At 36.6% G+C, this 22,509-nt stretch overlaps 1 protein-coding gene across 1 annotated transcript; it reads right to left on the minus strand.

Moving 5' to 3' along the window:
• Positions 1–1,707: 1,707 nt before the first annotated feature.
• LOC137658097 (uncharacterized) lies at positions 1,708–21,193 on the minus strand. The gene is made up of 4 exons (XM_068392788.1): positions 21,037–21,193; positions 6,799–6,915; positions 5,485–5,771; positions 1,708–1,909 (listed from the first exon to the last, which is right to left on the minus strand). Exons 2-4 carry the CDS (start codon positions 6,913–6,915, stop codon positions 1,768–1,770), a joined length of 546 nt encoding a protein of 181 aa, XP_068248889.1. The 5' UTR covers positions 21,037–21,193; the 3' UTR covers positions 1,708–1,767.
• Between the last annotated feature and the right edge of the window lie 1,316 nt (positions 21,194–22,509).

Consider the following 22,509-nt stretch of genomic DNA (forward strand, 5'->3'; position numbering starts at 1 on the left):
CATATGTTTGCCCTATTTGGCAAAAATGTCAAAAATACCGAAAAAATAACGAAAAAATAACAAATACATTTTTTTTGGGAAATTAATTTCTGAATTTTTGATATTTTTGATAGATTTGACTAATCTATGATAAATGTCAAATGGACAAATTTATTAAATTAATTGAGAATTTAACAAATAAGTCCAATACATTTTTCTTAAGTCAAATATCCTATTCGACATAACAAACATTTAGAACAATAATCTTTGATGTCACATACAAAATGTCAAATATGTTTACTTTGTCAAAAATAAGTCTTCAAATATTTTCAAAACTTTACTAATTTTATTAATTTTTAAATATTGGCAAAAATATATTAGACAAATACAATAGACAAATTTGTCAAATAGATTTTGATGAATGTCAGAAATACATATGATAAATGCCATACATTTTTGAGAATTAAAACATTTTAGGTAAAAAAATATCGTACATCAATTTGGATAAATCTAAAATAATTATTTGATAAATTTTTAAAAATTTGATAAAAATATTGGCAAAAAATTATTTAAGCTTTTAAATTATTTTTGATTAAAATTGTCAACATAAAAAAAACTTAATATTTGTCAATACATTTGACATGTCTAATACAAATGTCAAAAATGCATGTTTAATATGTCAAAATGCATGTTTAATGTGTCAACAATATAAAATGTTTGTCAAGTAAGTTTATCGATAAATATTCATAAAAAATGCCTGTCCCACCTTGGAGCAGAATGACATTAATGTATATAGTTGTTTTTTATTCATGATTACGAATAAACTCGTGTTAGACTAACGAAAGTTTAACTAGAACAATTCTTATGAAAATTAAAACTTTGATCTGCATGTGTCACTTTGTATCAAGTGAATGAAAAGCAGTGTAAACTGCAAGACAAAGGCTTCATAGTCTTATGCAAATGAAGATAAATGCAATTTAATATCTAAACACTTTGTGCTTATGATACTCATTTGAAGCATATTTTTCTTTAAATACTTTATCATGGTTTTATAAGCAATGTGGCGTTTATAAGCCACTGAGATGCAACCATGTGTCCCTTATTCAAAAACTCCGAGCTAGCTTAATTTTTGCTCAAACTTTTATAATGGTGTAAAGATTATTTTCAGGTTCTTTTTAAGTCAGTTTATTGATTATTTACTTGCAATCTTACGTATATTGCCAATTTCTTGAGTAATCTATCAATACTTGCGTCATAGTGAACCCAATGTCTATAATTCCTTTGCTATGACAAACATGAAGACATCTAGTCCTGAACCTGTCAATTTGTCCCGTATGAAAATGGTTCTCAACTGATCTTACTTTATGGGTCTAGACATGAAAAATCACCTATGGCCTTGTCAGTTATCACACCCCCAAGTGACTCAGTGGACCAGTGTGATATGACTGCTGCCCGCTGACAAAAAATTTATATCTATAGAGTTCAAAATTTAATATACCATACAATGAACTCTTGCCTAGCGTAAACATTAGCCAATTAGTTATCTAAGTAAAACATAAGGGACAAGAGTTTACAATATTGCACTAGCTTATTCTGAGCCATTGGTTACTAAAATAATTTAAGTTACTTTAAATGGCTTCGTAACCATTCACCCTATTAGTCATCTTTATATTTTTCTTCAAAAAAAAAAAAAAAGTACCATATGAATTTTACTAAATAATACAATGCTAATTTTCAAAATTTTATTTTTAAAGATCAGGCACATACACACAGTTTAAAGTTTAGAAGCTAGTAGCACCGACATCTAACATATCTACCTCTTCTCAAGACGAATGGACGGAGGTACCTTGGCTGACAGCAGTAAGTGTAGGCCCCATAATATACACGACGGCGACCATAGCATAATCTTCCAGAGTAACCACCGTAACGCCTGAGGAAATAAAAAGTTAATTAATCACTGTACTCAAAATATTAAAAGCTTTTATAAATGTAAATTATCTTTTAGTTGAGCAAAAACCTTCATAAAAGTTGCTAGATATTAAATGACAGTGTTGCTAAATGTCAATGTTACTAAATGTCAAAGCAAAAATCTAAATATTACTCTGCTAATAACGCCTAAGAAAATAAATAGTTAGGTAATCACTGTACTCAAAATATTAAAGTTTTCATAAATGTTCATAATCTTTTATAAAGTTAGCGAAAACCTTCATAAAAGTAGCTATGATATTAAATGACAGTGTTGCTAGATGTCAATGTTACTAGATTGTTAAAAGCAAAAATCTTAACAATTTTACTAAATGTTAAAAGCAAAAATCTTCACAATATTACTCTGCCAATAACGCCTAAGAAAGTAAAAAGTTAGTTAATCACTGTACTCAAAATATTAGTTTCATAAATTTTCATAATCTTTTAGAAAGTTAGCAAAAATCTTCATAAAAGTAGCTTGATATTAAATGACAGTGTTGCTAAATGTCAATGTTACTAGATGTTAAAAGCAAAAATCTTCACGATGTTACTCTAAATATCAATAACGCCTGAGAAAGTTAAAAGTTAGTTAATCACTGTACTGAAAATAAGTTTTCATGAATGTTCATAATCTTTTTTAAGTTAAGCAAAATCCTTCGTAAAAGTTAATGGATGATATTAAGTGAGTGTTGCTAAATGTCAATGTAGATGTTAGAGCAAAAATCTTCACAATGTTACTCCAAATGTCTTAACGCCTGAGAAAGTAAAAAGTTGTAGTTAATTAATCACTGTACTCAAAACATTAAAGTTTTCATAAATGTTCATAATCTTTATTAAGTTCAGCAAATACCTTCATAAAGGTTAATATCAAGTAAATGACAGTGTTGCTAAATGTCAATGTTACTAAATGTCAATAAGCAGAAATTTTCAGAAATCTTCACAATGTTACTCTAAATGTCTAACGCCTGAGAAAGTAAAAATTTAAGGTTAATTAATCACTGTACTCAAAATATTAGTTTAAATAAATATTCACAATCTGTATAAATTTAAGAAAAAATCTTCATAAAAAAGTTACTTGATATTAAATGACAGTGTTACTAAATGTCAAAGCAAAAAACCTTCATAATGTTACTAAAATGTCAATAAGCAAGAATAGCTATCAAATGTCAAGGGATTAAAAGCTAGCTACTAGGTCCCAAAACCTAAAATATGGTGCAAATTTTTTAAGTTAATTTTCGAACCATACATGTGCAACTTAATTCAGCCAATCACATCTGTCTGCTCCATACAGATATAACTAAATAGGCTATCAAAGACTGAAAACGAATGTCCAAGTTTAGTTACAATAGTCAATTAAATCAAGGAAATATCTTATAAAAAATGAAACTATGCACATTGCCTGTAGACTTTTTGGAACTAACTGTCTTCCAAATCATTAGCCCTTGTCTTTCAACTATTTTAACAGGTTTTCAATTGGAAAATTGATAGTTGGTCTCTTCGGTCTCTGTTAGCGAGCCGTTCTTTAAGAATATGTCCTAAACCTGCTTATTTATATAATGAGAGGAGGTGGGAATGCTCTTCTATCAAGATGCTAAAGTTATTTTAAATATAAAATTTTATTTGTCGCATCCTTTATAATAATTCAACAGATTACCAGCATTTATCCTGGATGGAGGGCAAAAGTATACATAACAGCCGAGATCATGAAGTTATCTTTGATGAATGCAAATAGACCTGGGAGGACCTCTGTAGTCGCCCTTAATGAAATCTGACCTTTCCAAGCATTCAGTGAACCGATCACCCTCAGTCAAGTTCAATCGTAGCTGGGTCATTCTTGCACTTAGTCTACTAACTACCCTATTCTAAACAAAGTTTCTAACCTTTTAACAACAAATTGCATAAGTCTCTTATGTCCAGGCATGAGTCTCTTTTAGTGAGGTTAGAGTAGGCCCCCAATGGGCCATCACTACCTTACATCCTCCCTTGCATTTATACAACCCGACTCCGCAAAGTTTTAATTCGTACGAAGTGAGCCCCCATTCATACCCCAATCTCATGCTTTTAATTTTTCCTTGCAAGCACTAAGTATTAAAGAGGCGGAATAGATGTTAACCCAACTATTTCTTCAGCTGACAATTGGACCCAGAGATCGTATGTTATGCCAACTCCACGTCCTTGAGGTAAGGAAGAAAAATTTGTATTCTTTCCATAAGCAGCATTCAGGACAGATTTCAATGTGGAATAACCCCTCAGACTGTTGATATCTCTTCCGTTCTTGGAAGCAATGATATACATTGAGGAGAGGCCTTTGCTACAAGTTTCCTGATAAAGAAAGAAACTGCATTTTATGTCAAGACCTTAGACTGTAGTTTAAGCGAGATGAGAGCCCGGGATCTGCACGGGATAGCGTTTGTTCTGACTAGATAATAGTGTAATGTTCTCACTGAGCAGCACAGTCCCTCCTCTTCCAGATACCAAAGCATTTCACTTAAAGTAAGAAGAAACTCTGGGAAGAGAGAGACTCTCGATTCAGTCTTTGTTCTGAATTCTAGAATGTGCATAAGAACAAAGTCCTTCCTCTTTTGCCTACAGAAGCAGAGATAGCTTTTATCTCTGCCCAGTGTCTTTGCTGTAGCTAAAGAAATTAAAAGTCTTTGTAGTCAAGTCTTGCCGAGATGCTAACCGGAGAGGCTTAAACAGCTCCTGCAAGAGATAAAACTACGCAACTCTCCTCCTGGGACATTTCCGTCGGGGGCTCTACCACTTCCCCTAAGGCGGAGTTAATCTCCTGGGAAGGTCAAGATATAACCCTAACATAGTCCTCCAATAGGCTACTCTTCATGTCTTGTTTCTTGGCTAAAAAGAATGTGCTCGACGTAACTTGCGCCTTCATTAGACCAACCCAAACACTCTTCACATGTAACATTAAAGTCAAACTTAATACCTATACAGGGCTGACTAAAAAGACTGATTATCAATGGCACTTTCCAATTAAACAGTTAAATCCGAAAAGGGCTAATGATTTTGACGATCGTTCGTACCAAAAAATCTACAGGTATTGTTTATTTAATTCTTATCAAGATTTCCTCAATTCAATTAATTCCAATCAACGAAACTTCCTGGACCAGTTTTCGGTGGGACACAATGAGGCAAGATTATGCATCTAATTCGTTATATCTGTTTAGAGTCGACACCAGATGTGATCGGCTGAATTAAGTTATACTGGATAAGTGCGAGACTAGTCAGAAGTTCTAGGCTATCAGGTAGGTCTTGCAATCTTAAAGATTTTTAAAACTCAAACTGTCTTACACCATTCGGAGAAGTTTATATGGTATAAATTTTACACATTCTCAAAGCCGACAACTGTGACTTCCTTACATAAATGTTCTAAACTAAAGTTCATACAGTTACCAAACCAAAGTTGCCAATATTAAATTGGAAACTTATAAAAAAGATTGAAATAAAATTTCAGGATACTATGGGATATTTAGCCAATACTGTAAACTATTAACTACTATAAAATAGAAACTTGAAACTCACCCAGTCCTAAGACACCGGCCATAAGATCCATAAGGGCCATTGTAATAAGGTCTGTAGCGATTTCCGTTAAGATATCCATACGGTCTAAGTCTATTTCCGTAGATGAACCCACTCGGTTGGTCAAGTTTGTCATCGTCTGGTGTACCTTCAGTTTTTTCCATATGCTGTTGCTCATCCAAACTCTGCAAAATCTTTAAACACATTTCATCCGAGAACACAGGAGGGTCTTCAGCATCCAAGAAATCCTGAGAGTCTTCCAAGGGACCAGCGGTATCGTTTAAAGTTCCCTGAGAATATAGCAAGATGTTAGATTACGTAGTTATTGAAGGTTTCAATAACTTAAAGATTTAACTTCGTTTTAAGAAATAGAGAAGACTTTTGCTGTAATTCAAGTAACTATAGATAGTACAGATTAGTACAGATTACTTCTAAGAAGTATTTAAAATCCAAGTTTCTAGCTATAACATTTTACATCAAAATCACTAAAGTTATTACTCAAGGTATTGGGATCTTTAGCTACAAAGTATTTTACATTAAAATCACTAAAGTTATTAAAAGGTATTTGGAATCTTGAACAGTAAAACATTAACATCTAATATAGTATGGTTTAAATTATAGTTATTGAACTACTTTCGTAAGTTAGGACGCAAAATTTATGAAATACAAGACAAGCCAAACAAATATAGGACACAAAATTTATGAAATACAAGACAGGCCAAACAAATACAGGAAGCAAAATTTATGAAATAAAAGACAAGCCAAACAATAAATATAGGACGTAAAATTTATGAAATACAAGACAAGCCAAACAAATATAGGACACAAAATTTATGAAATACAAGCCAAGCCAAACAAATATAGGACACAAAATTTATGAAATAAAAGACAAGCCAAACAATAAATATAGGACTCAAAATTTATGAAATACAAGACAAGCCAAACAAGTATAGGACGCAAAATTTATGAAATACAAGACAAGCCATACAATAAATATAGGACGCAAGATTTATGAAATACAAGACAAGCCAAACAAATATAGGACGCAAAATTTATGAAATACAAGACAAGTCAAACAAATATAGGACGCAAAATCTATGAAATAAATGACAAGCCAAACAATAAATATAGGACTCAAAATTTATGAAATAAAAGACAAGCCAAGCAAATATAGGACGTAAAATTTATGAAATACAAGACAAGCCATACAATAAATATAGGACGCAAGATTTATGAAATACAAGACAAGCCACAAAGCAAAAATGATCCTGAACTTCACAATGTTGATACAGTAATGAAATGCAAAAAATAACTTACATTAATTAAGTCGCCCACCAACTCCCATTCCGTGTAGTCACCATCATAACTTTCTGTTGTTTGAGCGAGGCCCATGCCAGTTAAAAGAAGCAACAACGAAAGCGACACCGTAATCATCTAAAAAAAATACTTACATTAACATTTAAAGTATCTAAACATGGTTAGTATTTATTAATAATATTTAATTGTGAAAGATTAAAGTCTCCCAAAATACTTTCTAGCAATGGCAGATAAAATGGTTAAACATGGCTAGTATTTAATATCAATATTTCATTGCAAAAGGTTAAAGTCTCCTAAAATACTTTCTAGCAATGGCAGATAAAAAGGTTAAACGTGGATAGTATTTAATATCAATATTTCATTGTAAAAGGTTAAAGTCTCCTAAAATACTTTCTATCAATGGCAGATAAAAAGGTTAAACATGGCTAGTATTTAATATCAATATTTCATTGTACAGTAAAAGGTTAAAGTCTCCTAAAATACTTTCTATCAATGTCAGATAAAAAGGTTAAACATGGATAGTATTTAATATCAATATTTCATTGTAAAAAGCTAAAGTCTTCTAAAATACTTACTAGCAATTGCAGAAAAAAAAGTGAAATTATAGTTTCAACCAAATGCAGATGTCCGATAAGATATTTTTTCAGCTTCATTATCTTTTAAATGACTTTCGTCTGCAGCAAATAACCAGAGAGAGAGAATCACCCTTAACGAAAATATGGGGTTCCACGGTAGGAAAGTGTTTTCGGGTGGAGGAAAAAATGGAAAATAAGAGAACCTATAACCAAAACACCATCGTAATAAAATGTGTTAATGTAAAAAAAAAATTAAAATAAATAAATAAATCAATCAAATTAAGCATTGTCATCAGCAAACAGTTCCTTATGTCTAGAAAAATGAGATTATCGTACCCATTTTCTATGCATTAAGAGTCGTTCGTACCAGTCTTCATAATATTACAAATACCTAGTTTAAAACTTTATTGGATTTTTTTTTTCAAATCTTTCATTCATATGTTCTGGCAAGTGGTCCAAGTTTCCCTCCGCGAGTTAGCCCCGCAGGCTATATCTTGGCAAGTAGGTCCGTAACCTTTTGGTTAACCATTTCACCTCGACGTAGCCCTTTGGTTAACCATTTCACCTCGACGTAGCCCTTTGGTTAACCATTTCACCTCTACGTAGCCCTTTGGTTAACCATTTCACCTCGACGTAGCCCTTTGGTTAACCATTTCACCTCGACGTAGCCCTTTGGTTAACCATTTCACCTCGACGTAGCCCTTTGGTTGACCATTTCACCTCGACGTAGCCCTTTAGTTAACCATTTCACCTCGACGTAGCCCTTTTTTTTTCACCTCGACGTACCCCTTTGGTTAACCATTTCACCTCGACGTAGCCCTTTGGTTAACCATTTCACCTCAACGTAGCCCTTTGGTTACCCATTTCACCTCAACGTAGCCCTTTGGTTACCCATTTCACCTCGACGTAGCCCTTTGGTTACCCATTTCACCTCGACGTAGCCCTTTGGTTGACCATTTCACCTCGACGTAGCCCTTTTTTTTTCACCTCGACGTACCCCTTTGGTTAACCATTTCACCTCGACGTAGCCCTTTGGTTAACCATTTCACCTCTACGTAGCCCTTTGGTTACCCATTTCACCTCGACGTAGCCATTTGGTTTACCATTTCACCTCTACGTAGCCATTTGGTTGACCATTTCACCTCTACGCAGCCATTTGGTTGACCATTTCACCTCGACGCATCCATTTGGTTAACCATTTCACCTCGACGCATCCATTTGGTTAACCATTTCACCTCGACGTAACCTTTTGGTTGACCATTTCACCTCGACTTAACCTTTTGGTTGACCATTTCACCTCGACGTAACCTTTTGGTTGACCATTTCACCTAGACGTAACCTTTTGGTTAACCATTTCACCTCGACGTAGCCCTTTGGTTGACCATTTCACCTCGACGTAGCCCTTTGGTTGACCATTTCACCTCGACGTAGCCCTTTGGTTGACCATTTCACCTCGACGTAGCCCTTTGGTTGACCATTTCACCTCGACGTAGCCCTTTTTTTTTCACCTCGACGTACCCCTTTGGTTAACCATTTCACCTCGACGTAGCCCTTTGGTTAACCATTTCACCTCGACGTAGCCATTTGGTTTACCATTTCACCTCTACGTAGCCATTTGGTTGACCATTTCACCTCTACGCAGCCATTTGGTTGACCATTTCACCTCGACGCATCCATTTGGTTAACCATTTCACCTCGACGCATCCATTTGGTTAACCATTTCACCTCGACGTAACCTTTTGGTTGACCATTTCACCTCGACGTAACCTTTTGGTTGACCATTTCACCTCGACGTAACCTTTTGGTTGACCATTTCACCTCGACGTAACCTTTTGGTTGACCATTTCACCTCGACGTAACCTTTTGGTTGACCATTTCACCTAGACGTAACCTTTTGGTTGACCATTTCACCTAGACGTAACCTTTTGGTTGACCATTTAACCTTAAATAGAATTAATTTCCAATTTGGAAATCAATCTCTCAATTCTTATAATGTCCATGAAACCGGCTAATAATATCAAATAGAGGCAATCGCTGAATGACTGCGGTGATCACCTTGCCATAGAAATTTATCTCCGATTGGAGAAATGCCTTTCTCCTCTCCTAAAAAGGTAGAACCCAGACCTTGCAAACCGAGCAAGATTCGAGAAAGCTATGACAGAATGGGATCGAGAATACATCAAGAACCCACACAATGACATTTCCCTCCTAATATATAGACTTCAACAAACAACTAGATGCCACTGCCAGTATATCCATACCTTGGAAAAAGCATTCTGCAACAAAGTATGCGGATGCCTGGGACCACAACAGCTGCATCAAGGAAATTAATACAAGAATTAACCGAACCAGAAAGATCTTCAGAAGCTACAGAACCAATCAGCTTCATGGTCTAATCATAGAAATTGCCAAACAATCCTTACAGGTAACACGAAGTGAAAAAGAGACAAATGGTACTCATTGGTGCCACGAAAACAACTTCAACATATCTCTAGTAAAGATATGGGGTTGGTTCAACAAGTTCTCTTTGAAATACAGTACACCCAGTCATATCCACCTAGACTCATTTACAGAAGTAAATGGGAATTCTAGTAGGCAAATGAGCAGATCTTTCTCCTCAAACCAGGCAGAAAACAGCTCCCTATCAGGAACAACATTATAGAAGCCGCTGCAACGGAGATGACACATTCAATCCCTACACCATGGAAGAACTCGACACTGCTCTTGCAAGAGGCAGAAAGGACAGCCCCTGGAGCCGACTTAACTACAGCATGCTAAGGAACATGGGAAGCCCCATGAATTTGGTGTACTTAAACTTATCAACAGAACATGCACCGAAAGACTCCACCCAATAACATGGAACAAACAGGACAACACCCATTCCAAAACCCAAAGAACCAGACACCTACCGACCCATAGCTTTAATCAGCTGCACAGAGAAAGTAGCTGATCGAATGGTACTCTACACACTTCAATGGAAAATAGGCCCACTACATTACCGTCCGTATGCCTACAGGAAAGGCATAGCCACTCAAGAATGTATAACAGATGTTCAACAGTCTACAACAAAAAAGCCTTTTGTCATCTTTCTTGAACTTGAGAAAGCATTTGAGCTAGCCAGCTCCCCAACCATCCTCTTCACACTTTCAAAGACTGAAAGGACATCCACTGGCCTGGACCCTGAACTACCCATAAAACCGAGAAGCCAGAGTCACCTTTCAAGGTGAAAACCTCAATTCATCCCCCTACAAAATTGAACGCAACTGAACGCCACTGATATGCGTATCATCTGCCCATATAAAGCACATGCACAAAAGACCACTTTAAAGGCACTGGACGTGATCCAGGCTAAATGCAAAGACCTTGGCCTAAAGATAAACACCAACAACACCAAACCCATGGTCATAAAAAACCCTCAAAACTCTCAGAATTTCACTCTGACGGGTGAACACAGAATCAGCAAATCCATGTATCTAGGAGTAATCATCGCAGCAGAACTATCACCATCCAGCCAAGTAACCCACCTAAAAAAAAAAAAAAAAAAAAAAAAAAAAAAAAAAAAAATTACTCAGCCATGAAACTAATGACCTCCCTGAAACAACGAGTATCAAAGCCTCCCAAGACTTATTTTCAAGCAATTCGATCTCATTGACTATGCAGCACCTATGCTCACTTCACTGAAAATCTAAAAGAATCCTTAGAAGTGGTACAAAACAATGCCTTAAGACTCATCAGCGGCTCTCCAATGGGGACCAGACTCTCTACTTGTCAAGATCGGAAACTAGCCTAATTTCTTTCAGCCAGGATTGACATCAGAAACTGCCATATCATATTAAAGTCAATCAAAAGCAGACGACTACCCTCGGAATAACCCATCCATATGCCAAGGCACTTCCCCCAATTTTGGGGGTAGCAAAAAAAAAAAAAAATAAAATAAAAAAAAAAAAAAAAAAAAAAAAAATAAATAAATAAAATAGGGGACCTTTTCTCTCTACGCTCCTCCCAGCCTAACAAGGGACTCTACCGAGTTCGGCTGGTACTTTTAGGGTGCCAAAGCCCTCCCTCCTCCATTATCCACCATAGATGAAGCTTCACAAGCCGAATCTATTACTGCTGCTGCTACCTCCGCATCATCCAAAGCGACCGGAGGAAGCAGTAGGGCCTACTGGAACCGCATCAATTCCTATTTTTAGCATTCTCTCTTGCCCCTCTCACATATATCCTCCTATCACCTATAGCTTTCTTCACTATATCCATCCACCCAAACCTTGGCCTTCCTCTTTTACTTCTCTCCCATCTACTCTTGCATTAATCACCTTCTTTAGCAGAAAGAAGGCATTTTCCATTCTCTCTACAAATTCATATCCACTCTAGCTGCTAGATCAATTCTTGCACCCGTTCTCACCCTCTCTACTTCGTTCCTAACCCTATCTACTCGAGATACACCAGCCATACTCCTCAGACTTCATCTCAAACATTCAATTTTTGTCTCAGTCACTTTCATTCCCCACAACCCCGATCCATATCACAGTTTGTACAATCACTCTCATACAGAACTATTACATTCATACCTAACCCTCTATTCTTGACCACTCCTTTCACTACCCCCAACACTTTGCAACCCTTCATTCACTCTTAGACGTAAATCTGCTTCCACTCCATTAGCTGCAATAACAGACCAAGTACTTCAATCTATCTAAAGTAACGCTCCATTCCACATGATATTCAACCTCACACTACCTTCCCTTCTCTTACATCTCATAACCTTACTCTTACCAACATTAACTCTACTTCCTTCTCATTCTCACATACCTAACAAATCCTGTCACTAATCTGAATAATAAACTTAGACTTCTCCCTCTGGTGGGAGAGAGAGAGACCCGTGAAATTCACATGCAAAGATACTGTTGGACACACTTAAAACGGAAATGCAAAATGAAGCCCACAAGACCAAGGGGTAACAAGAGTTCGATGGCTAGAGCACTCCTTCCCCTATGGTTTACGAACCCCATCCAGAACAACTCCACCATCCTTCCAGCAGCAAGCAAAAGATCTCTGCACACCAGAGCAACTCACAGAAGCAGCTAAAAATGCAATCAGCAACACCTCAGCTCTCAACATCTACTATACTGATGGATTACTTGACCGTGACATTCCTGTAGCAGCAGTCTTTTCTCCATCAGGTAACTGATAAACTTTGAGGCTTTCAAAGCACGCCTCTACGCTACAAACCGAGCTAGTGGCAATTGCCAATGCTCTAGAGAACTGCCAGTCTACATGAAGGAAACAACAATTCATACATATTCTAGAGGAGCCATTGTGGCTCTCAGCAACAAAGAACCTACTGAAAATGTCGACCTTATCACAGCAATTAAGTACTTAACCTTAGCTCACCAAAGCAACAACAGACAAATAACCCTTAAATTGGATCCCAAGTCACACTGGAATTACTGGCAATGACGAGGCTGATCACGTACCCGAATCTGTCCTAATGTGCCAGACAATCAGCATTACATTTCAACCTTCACCGAAATCCATCAAGAATCGAATGGCAGCCTTCTACGACATCTAAAAGACTAGTGAAGTAAGGCGAGCTTTTCTTAATGGATCTAGATCAGCAAAATTGTACCTCGAAGCACAAATCAGTGCCATTTCCACTTGCAGGAGAAATACCCCGTCAAGTTGCAGTTATTTGCAGACTGCAACTGGGGTATCTGTGCACCTGGCAAATCATGGGTAATGTCAAGACCCAGCAGCACAGCAGAGTCCTGAAAGACCGAGCAACTACTGCGAGAAAGTAACAGACTAACTTCTGCAACACTACCTATTGCACTGTCAAGAACCAAGCCTGATCAGACAGGATTTCAGAATAATCCTGTACCTACGACAGCAATTTTTAAAAAATTGCCAAAGTTGATACATTCTCTGCCCTTCTCCTCAGATACCCTCCACCCAGATAACTTAGGGATTCCCTAAAAAGCGGGAACAAGGGACGGGACGAGCTAAAAGGCGGGACTTACTATATTAAACGGGACATGGCGGGGACCAATGGGACCATAGTAAATTTATTGTAACATGCCTAACTGTGATAGGCCTGATAATAGGTTTAATTAAGAATTACAGTAAACATTTTAAGTCTAATAAATTTGTTAAATTGTGTTTAAGCCATATGTATCTAATTAATTTTTCTTTTTAAAGTTACCCAATTTTTATAAAGTGAAAGTACCTACTGGCAAGTACCTAGTAATTGATATTAAAAAGATATATTTTGAATCAACGTAATTGTGATCGATTTAAAAGTAAAAACTTAATTGTAATTACATATCATCAAAACTTACATCAGACATGTACAAAGTTATTAAATGTAATTCATTAATTACAATTCCTTCTGGTAGAAGTATATATATCAGGTAATGTATTAATTACAATTCCTTCTGGTAGAAGTAGTATATATATCAGGTAATGTATTAATTACAATTCCTTCTGGTAGAAGTAGTATATATATATATATATATATATATATATATATATATATATATATATATATATATCAGGTTATGTGAAAATGTTGAATTGTTACTGCTACTTCCCTAAAGAACGTCCCTTGAAGAACCCATATGTAATACCTAGGCAAGTTTTTATTTAATAATATGATAAACTATGATGATATAACATTGTTTTGCTGTTTTAATGAAGCACCCTTCTTATGTACGATGTTTTGCCGTTTAAAGGGAAATACTCAATATTTATATTTTATGTAAATTGAGATCACATTATGTTGTATCATTGTTTGTTGTAATATAAAAAAAATCATGTAAAGCAATAAACAAATTAATCATTCTTTAGTGTCATTTTACCATCAATACAAGGATATGGCAATCAGTATGTTAAACGTAATTAAATCACATCAGAATAGACTAGTGTTCGATACAAAATCTGCTATTTGAACCTTTTATATATATCGTCCCGATGGTCCCGGTCCGTCCCGTCCCTTGATTCCGCTTTTTAGGGTGTCCCGATAGCGTAGTATCAGCCCCAGTTTGAATTCTAAGCAACCCCTTAACCACTATTTAGCTCTCCTTCCGCTTTCAATCTCCTATATCTAAGTTTAGGAATCCCTCTCAATCAAGCAGCACAGACGTCTTAATGACCACAATGAGAGGCAAGATTTTATTTTAATTTTTGTTCTAATATTTTCAGGTACAGGAATGTTTACTCCACCCTTTCTGTACTACTCACATCCGTTAACAAAATTCCCTTTTTCAACTCTCTTCCACTCTAAAAGTTCATACTATTGCTCATTTTAAAAACTTAAGCTTAGGCTACCAAGGAAGTTATCAACTTCTAAACCAATATCTCAAACTGAACCTGTCCCAACTCCTTCCCGAGCTCTTCTACTCTTCGGAACTTACTGCTGTACCTTTTTCTCTCACCTTTTTCTCTCGCACTAAACGACGGGACCCAGTGGGCTCTCCTTGGAGAGGATACCTCCTCCTCTCCGTCACTTTTCCCAAAAGGAGGCAGGGACGCCTCTAAAACAAGCAAATAAATCCTAGCTTGTTATCATCACTAACCCACATCATATCCAAAAAAACCACATAAAAGTTGCAGATCATCCCACAACCTAAATCACCTACTACCCCCCCCCCCCCCCAAAAAAAAAAAAAAAAAAAAAAAAAAAAAAAACGCAACCAAACACACACGGGCTGGGAGTGTGCAAGGGCCCGTGCCTGGCCATAAGGGCCTAACAATATCCGAAAACAAGAAAAAAAAAATGCATGACTGCACAACTGAATCCATGGCAGTCAACTGCAGGCGTATACTTTTTAGGACATATTTGACTTCCAAAATTGCAGTCAACTGGATAAGCTTTTAAACATGTTGAAAGCATTTTTACCGTACACAACACTTCCTTCAAACAAATGAAATCAGGTATTTTCAACAAAAAATTAATTTGATAAACCATCAGGAGAAAAATAAAGTGGAGGAGCAAATAAATCCAAGGATAACAATCAGGTTAGTATTGATCAGCAAAAATTCCCTTACCGTTAATTTACAGAAGTAAATAGAAATTCTAGCAGCCAAATGAGCAAATCTTTCTCCTCAAACCAGGCAGAAAACCCTGCTCCCTATCAGGAACAACATTATAGAAGCCGCCTGCAACGGAGATGACACATTCAGTCCCTACACCATGGAAGAACTCGACACTGCTCTAGCAAGAGGCAGGAAGGACAGCCCCTGGAGCCGACTTAACTACAGTATGTTAAGGAACATAGGAAGCCCCTATGAATTTGGTGTACTTAAACTTATCAACAGAACATGCACCGAAAGACTCCACCCAATAACATGGAGCAAACAGGACACAAAACCCATTCCAAAACCCAAAGAACCAGACACCTACCGACCCATAGCTTTTATCAGCTGCACTGAGAAAGTAGCTGAACGAATGGTACTCTACACTTCAATGGAAAATAGGCCCACTACATTACCGTCTGTATGCCTACAGGAAAGGCATAGCCACTCAAGAATGTATAACAGATGTTAAACAGTCTACAACAAAAAAGCCTTGTCATCTTTCACGATCTTGAGAAAGCTTTTGAGCTAGCCAGCTCCCCAGCCACCCTCTTCACACTTTCAAAGAGTGAAAGGACATCCACTGGCCTGGACTCTGAACTACACATAGAACCGAGAAGCCAGAGCCACCTTTCTAGGTAAAAACCTTAATTCATCCCCCTAGAAAATGGAACGCCACTGACATACGCATCTTCTTCCCACAAAGCACATGCACAAAAAACCACCTAAAAGGCACTGGACGTGATCCAGGCTAAATGCAAAGACCTTGGCCTAAAGATAAACACCAACAAGACCAAAGCCATGGTCATAAAAAACCCTGCAAAACTCACAATTTCTTTCTGATGGGTAAACACATAGAATCAGCAAATTCATGTATCTAGGAGTAATCATCAGCAGAACTATCACCACCCAACAAAGTAATCCACCTCAAAAAAATAAAAAATTACTCAGCCATGAAACTAATGACCTCCCTCAAACAAGGAGTATCAAACAGCCTCCCAAGACTTACGTTCAAGCAATTCGATCTCATATTGACTATGCAGCACCTATGCTCACTTTACTGAAAATCTAAAAGCATCCTTAGAAGTGGTACAAAACAATGCCTCAAGACTCATTAGCGGCTCTCCAATGGAGACCAGACTCTCTACTTGTCAAGATCCGAAACTAGCCTAATTTCTCTTTCAGCCAGGATTGACATCAGAAACTGCCGTATCATAGCATCATAATAAAGTCAATCAAATGCAGACAGACTACCCTCAGAAGAACCCATCTATATACCAAGGCACATCCCCAATTTTCGGGGTGTGCAGACAAAAAAAAAAAAATATTAAAATAGGGGACCCTTTCTCTCTACACTTCTCCCAGCCTGACAAAGAGAGACTTACCAAGTCCGGCTGGTACTTTTAGGGTGCCAAAGCCCACCCTCCCCAATTATCCACCATAGATGAAGCTTCACAAGCCAAATCCGTTACTGCTACCAAAGCGACCGGAGAAAGCGACCGGAGAAAGCAACAGGTCCTACCGGAACTGCATCAATTCGCTCCCCAATCATTACTATTTTAAGCATGCTCTCTTGCCCCTCTCACATATATCCTCCTATCACCTAAAGCTCTCTTCACTAGATCCATCCACTCAAACATTGGTATTCCTCTTTTACTTCTCCCCCATCAACTCTAGCATTAATCACCTTCTTTCGCAGAAAGAAGCCATTTTCCATTCTCTCAACAAATTCATATCCACTCTAGCTGCTAAATAATTTCTTGCACCAATTCTCCCCGTCTACTTCGCTCCTAACCCTATTTACACGAGATACACCAGTCATACTCCTCAGACTCTTCATCTCATACATTCAATTTTTGGCTCTCAGTCACTTTCATTCCCCACAACTCCGACCCATATCACAGTTTGTACAATCACTTTCTCATACAGAATTATAAAATTCATGCCTAATCCTCTATTCTTTACCACTCTTTTCACTGCCCCCAACACTTTACCACTTCATTCACTATTCCCATAAATCTGCTTCCACTCCATTTGCTGCAATAACAGACCAAGTAGTTAAATATATCTACTTGAAAGTAACTCTCCATTCAACGTGATATTCAACCTCTCACCACCTTCCCTTCTCTTACATCTCATAACTTTACTCTTACCAACATTAACTACTTCCTTCTCTCACATAATCTGAATAATAAACTTAGACTTCTCACTCTGGTGGAAGAGATAGATCCGTGAAATTCGCATGCAAAGATACCGTTGGACACACTTCAAGAACGGAAATGCAAAATAAAGCCCACAAGACCAAGGGGTAACAATAATAAGATGGCTAGAGCACTCCTTCCCCTATGGAGTATGGACCCCATCCAGTACAACTTCACCATCCTTCCAGCAGCAAGCAAAAGATCTCTGCACACCAGAGCAACTCACAGAAGCAGCTAAAAATGCAATCAGCAACACCTCAGCTCCCAACATCTATAATGCTGATGGATCACTTGACCGTGACATTCCTGCAGCAGCAGTCTTTTTCTCCATTAAGTTACAGAGAAACTTTGAGGCTTTCAAACCACGCCTTCACGTTACAAACCGAGCTAGTGGCAATTACCAAAGCCCTAGAACACTGCCAGTCTCTACATGAAGGAAACAACAACGTATACAGATTCGGGAGGAGCCATTGTGGCTCTCAGCAACAAAGAACCTACTGAATATGTCCAACTTATCACAGCAATAAAGTACTTAGCCTTAGCTCACCAAAGCAACAACAGGCAAATAACCCTTAAATTGGATCCCAAGTCACACTGGAATCACTGGCAATGAAGAGGCTGATCACGTAGCCGAATCTGTCCTAATGTGCCAGACAATCAGCATTACACTTCAACCTTCACTGAAATCCATCAGGAATCGAATGGCAGCCTTCCGAGACATCCAAAAGACTAGTGAAGTAAGGCAAGCCATCCTTAATGGATCTAGATCAGCAAAATTGTACCTCTAAGCAACAAATCTAGTGTCATTTCCACTTGCAAGAGAAATACCCAGTCAAGTTACAGTTATTTGCAGACATGCAACTGGGGTATCTGTGCAGCTGGCAAATCATGGATAATGACGAGGACCATGTAGCAGTACAGCAGAGTCCTGAAAGACCGAGCAACTACTGCGAGAAAGTAACAGACTAACCTTTGCAAACACTACCTATTGCACAGTCAAGAAACAAGCCTGATCAGACAGGATTTCAGAATCATCCTGTACCTGCGACAGTAATTTTTAAACAATTGCCAATGTTGATACATTCTCGACCTTTCTCCGCAGCTACCCTCCTCCTAGATAATGTAGCACCAGCACCAGTTTGAACTCTAAGTAACCCCTTAACCACTTCTTAGCTCTCCTTTCGCTTGCAATCTCCTATATCTTTTTAAGTTTAGGAATCCCTTTCAACCAAGCAGCACATAGAAGTCTCAATAATCACAATGATAGGCAAGATTTTATCTTTATTTTTGTTCTAATATTTTCAGGTACAGGAATGTTTACTCAACCCTTTCTCTACTACTCACATCCGCTAACCAAATTCCCATTTTTCAGCTCTCTTCCACTCAGCTAAAAACTTAATTCTATTGCTTATATTAAAAACTTAAGCTTAAGCTATCAAGAAAGTTTTAACTTCTCCCAAACCAATATCTCCTAAACCTATCCCAACTCCTTCCTGAGCTCTTCTACTCTTCGGGACTTACTGCTGTACCCGTTTCTCTCGCACTAAACGACGGGATCCAGTAGACTCAATTGGGGAGAATGCCTCCTCCCCTGAGTCACCTTCCCAAAATGAGACAGGGGTGCCTCTAAAAAAAGCAAATAAATCCTTGCTTATCATCCCTAACCCACATCCTATCCTATATAAAAAAAAATATATATAAATAAAAGTTGCAGATCATTCCACAACCTAAATCACCCACAACGTAAATCACCTACTACCCACCATCCCCTCAAAAAAAAAAAAAAAAAAAAAAAGATGCAACCAAACACCTACGGGCTGGAAGTGTGCAAGAGCCCGTGCCTGGCTGTAAGGGCCAGACAATATCCAAAAAAAAAAAAAATAACAACTGCATAACTGAAACCCTGGCAGTCAACAGCAGACGTACACTCTTTAGGACGTAGAAGATACCCAAATTGCTTTTAAACGCTTTTAAACATGTTTAAAGCATTTTCACCATACACAGAAAGCATTTTTACCGTACACAGAAAGCATTTTCACCGTACACAGAAAGCATTTTCACCGTACACAACAGTTCCTCCAAACAAACGAAATCAGGAATCTCTACCAAAAATGAAATTTAAAGAAAACAAACGAAAGAGAAATAACATGTCTTAGCAAGTAAATCCCCAAGGATAATCAGGAATAGTATTGGTCGGCAAAAATTCCCTTACCATTAATTTACAGAAGATTCAAGTAAGTTTTGGTATGAATCGTCTCAAAGATTTATGATAAATCCGAATTTGGTTAATAAATACAGTTCATACGCTAGCTTAAAACGCAACCTTTTTTTTTTTTTTTTTTAGAACATTAACCTAGCACTAAAGCAAGACAAAATAAACAAAAAATTAGCTAGATACCAGAAAATAGAAAAGAAAAAAAAAGATACAAAAGCTAGGCACCAGCAAATAAAAGAAATTAAGATTAATTTAAGAGCTGTAGATAAATATTCAAAACATTGACTAGTAACAGCAAGATATACAGTAACCATAGCAAACAGAACACATAAACTCTAGATGAAAAAACAGTTTTCAAAGTTTCAAGACCGAACCAAAATAATTTAAAAAAGAATAAAAAAAAAATAAAAAAAAAATAAAATAAATTAACGATACTAGTAATGCGGTTTATAAATATAAACTAAATCCAGAAAAAGTAAATAATGTATCCAAGTAATTCAGCGGTTTATAAATATCAACTAAACACAAAAAAAGTAAATAATGTATCCAAATAATTCAGTATCAAATAGATATATACACCCGAGAAAAGTCGAGAAACAATAACTAATGTATCCAAGTCGTTCATTATCAAATATATACACCGGATATGGTAATGGTCTATAAAGTTTTGAACTAAATCGAGAAAGTAAAATATCCAAGAAGTTCAGTATCTAATATATACACACGATAATAGTAAAAAAAAAAAAAAAGATATATCCAAGTAGTTCAGTATCAAATAAATATATACACCCGATAAACGTCGAGAAAAAGTAACTAATGTATCCAAGCAGTTCAGTATCAAACAAATATATACACCGGATAAACGTAGAGAAAAAGTAACATGCATCCACGCAGTTCAGTATCAAATAAATATATACACCGGATAAACGTAGAGAAAAGGGAACATGTATCCAAGCAGTTCAGTATCAAATATATACATCTGATATAATAAAAGTATTTAGTCACCAACAAAAAAATAACTCAAACCATAAACCTAAATCCACAATGGAAAGAGAAAAAAACTCTCAATTGTAATAACACAATCTCCTAACTAATAACATTTTCATCTGTAACTATTTACGTATTTAATATTATGATACAAGTGCTACAAACACTATTACACACATAAACAAACCTTTGAAAGCAGAGATGAAACGATCCAATATGCTCACAGTAGTTAAAGATACTCGAATAACCTATTGTTTATGTGATCTTCCTTATAGGATCTTGTTCCATGTAATTGGACCAAAGGACAGGGAAGTAGATCACCTGTGGATCGCGAAGAAGGAACAGTCACTGTCCACGTGCTGTGGTATGCAAACGCCATCTATGAGAAAGAAGACAAAACATTGTTTTGGTTTTCGTCTATGCCATAATCCGTTACGTCCTTAATGACAATCTCAATTATGAATTTTCCTTTAAATTGGGTGAAAGGACATATGTAACATTTAAAAAAAATAAAGGTTAGGTGGGTAAAAGTTTCTTTACATTCGTTATTGGGCATTTTTAGATATTGTCATGTAATTGTAGAGATGATATTTCATCTATTATGGAAAATGGAAAATGGCTATCAGCTAAAGAAGGGGATGAATGTAAGAGTTGATGGGAGAAGTAAAAGAGGAAGGCCAAGGTTTGGGTGGATGGATGGAGTGAAGAAAGCTCTTGGTGATAGGAGGATAAGCGTGAGAGAGGCAAAAGAGCATGCCAGAAATAGGAATGAATGGCAAGCGATTGTGACACAGTTCCGGTAGGCCCTTCTGCTCCTTCCGGTGGCCTTGGATGACTGCGGAGGTAGCAGCAGTAGGGGATTCAGCGTTATGAAGAGTCCTCTGTGATGGATAACGGGGGAGGGTGGGCTGTGGCACCCTAGTACTGCCAGCCGAACTCGGTTGAGTCCTTTGTCAGGCCGGGAGGAACATAGAGAGGGAGGGTCCTTTTTTTTATTGGTTTGATGTCGGCTACCCCCCAAAATTGTGGGAAGTGCCTTGGTATATGTAGGTATCTATGTCTTTCCAGATACTTATTAAAATAAAGGATTTTGATGATATCTGCTCTCCTACCAAGTTTTAATTCATATCCTCAATACGCTTTTTCTGTCAACTTACGCTAAATGTTTTCTTCTAATGTTAAATTATGATGTCAGTATAGAGTCCTTACTCACTCGCACATGTTACATACATACACAAACACACACACACACACATATATATATATATATATATATATATATATATATATATATATATATATATATATATATATATATATGGGTGTATATATATATATATATATATAGATAGATATAATTTGTATATACATATATATATATAGATAGATATAATTTGTATATATATATATATATATATATATATATATGTATATATAGGTATATATATAATTTATATATATACATATATATATATATATATATATATATATATATATGTATATATATATATATATATATATATATATATATATATATATATATATATATATATATATGAGAGGTGTGTGCATGGCTATGTGCGTCCAACAGGTTATAGTTTGATCAAAAGTTTAAAGGTTGTTGAATTGATATCATATATATATTTTTCCCGAACACAAT

Source organism: Palaemon carinicauda, chromosome 19 (assembly GCF_036898095.1).
Source record: "Palaemon carinicauda isolate YSFRI2023 chromosome 19, ASM3689809v2, whole genome shotgun sequence".
NCBI lineage: Eukaryota > Metazoa > Arthropoda > Malacostraca > Decapoda > Palaemonidae > Palaemon > Palaemon carinicauda.

Excerpts from the sequence above, each read along its gene's own strand:
- LOC137658097 (XM_068392788.1), bottom strand. The coding sequence starts at position 6,915 with ATGATTACGGTGTCGCTTTCGTTGTTGCTTCTTTTAACTGGCATGGGC. Across the intron at positions 5,772-6,798 it reads TGGTGGGCGACTTAATTAAT|GGAACTTTAAACGATACCGC; the intron begins GTAAGTTATTTT and ends CTATATTCTCAG. Across the intron at positions 1,910-5,484 it reads GGCCGGTGTCTTAGGACTGG|GCGTTACGGTGGTTACTCTG; the intron begins GTGAGTTTCAAG and ends TTATTTCCTCAG.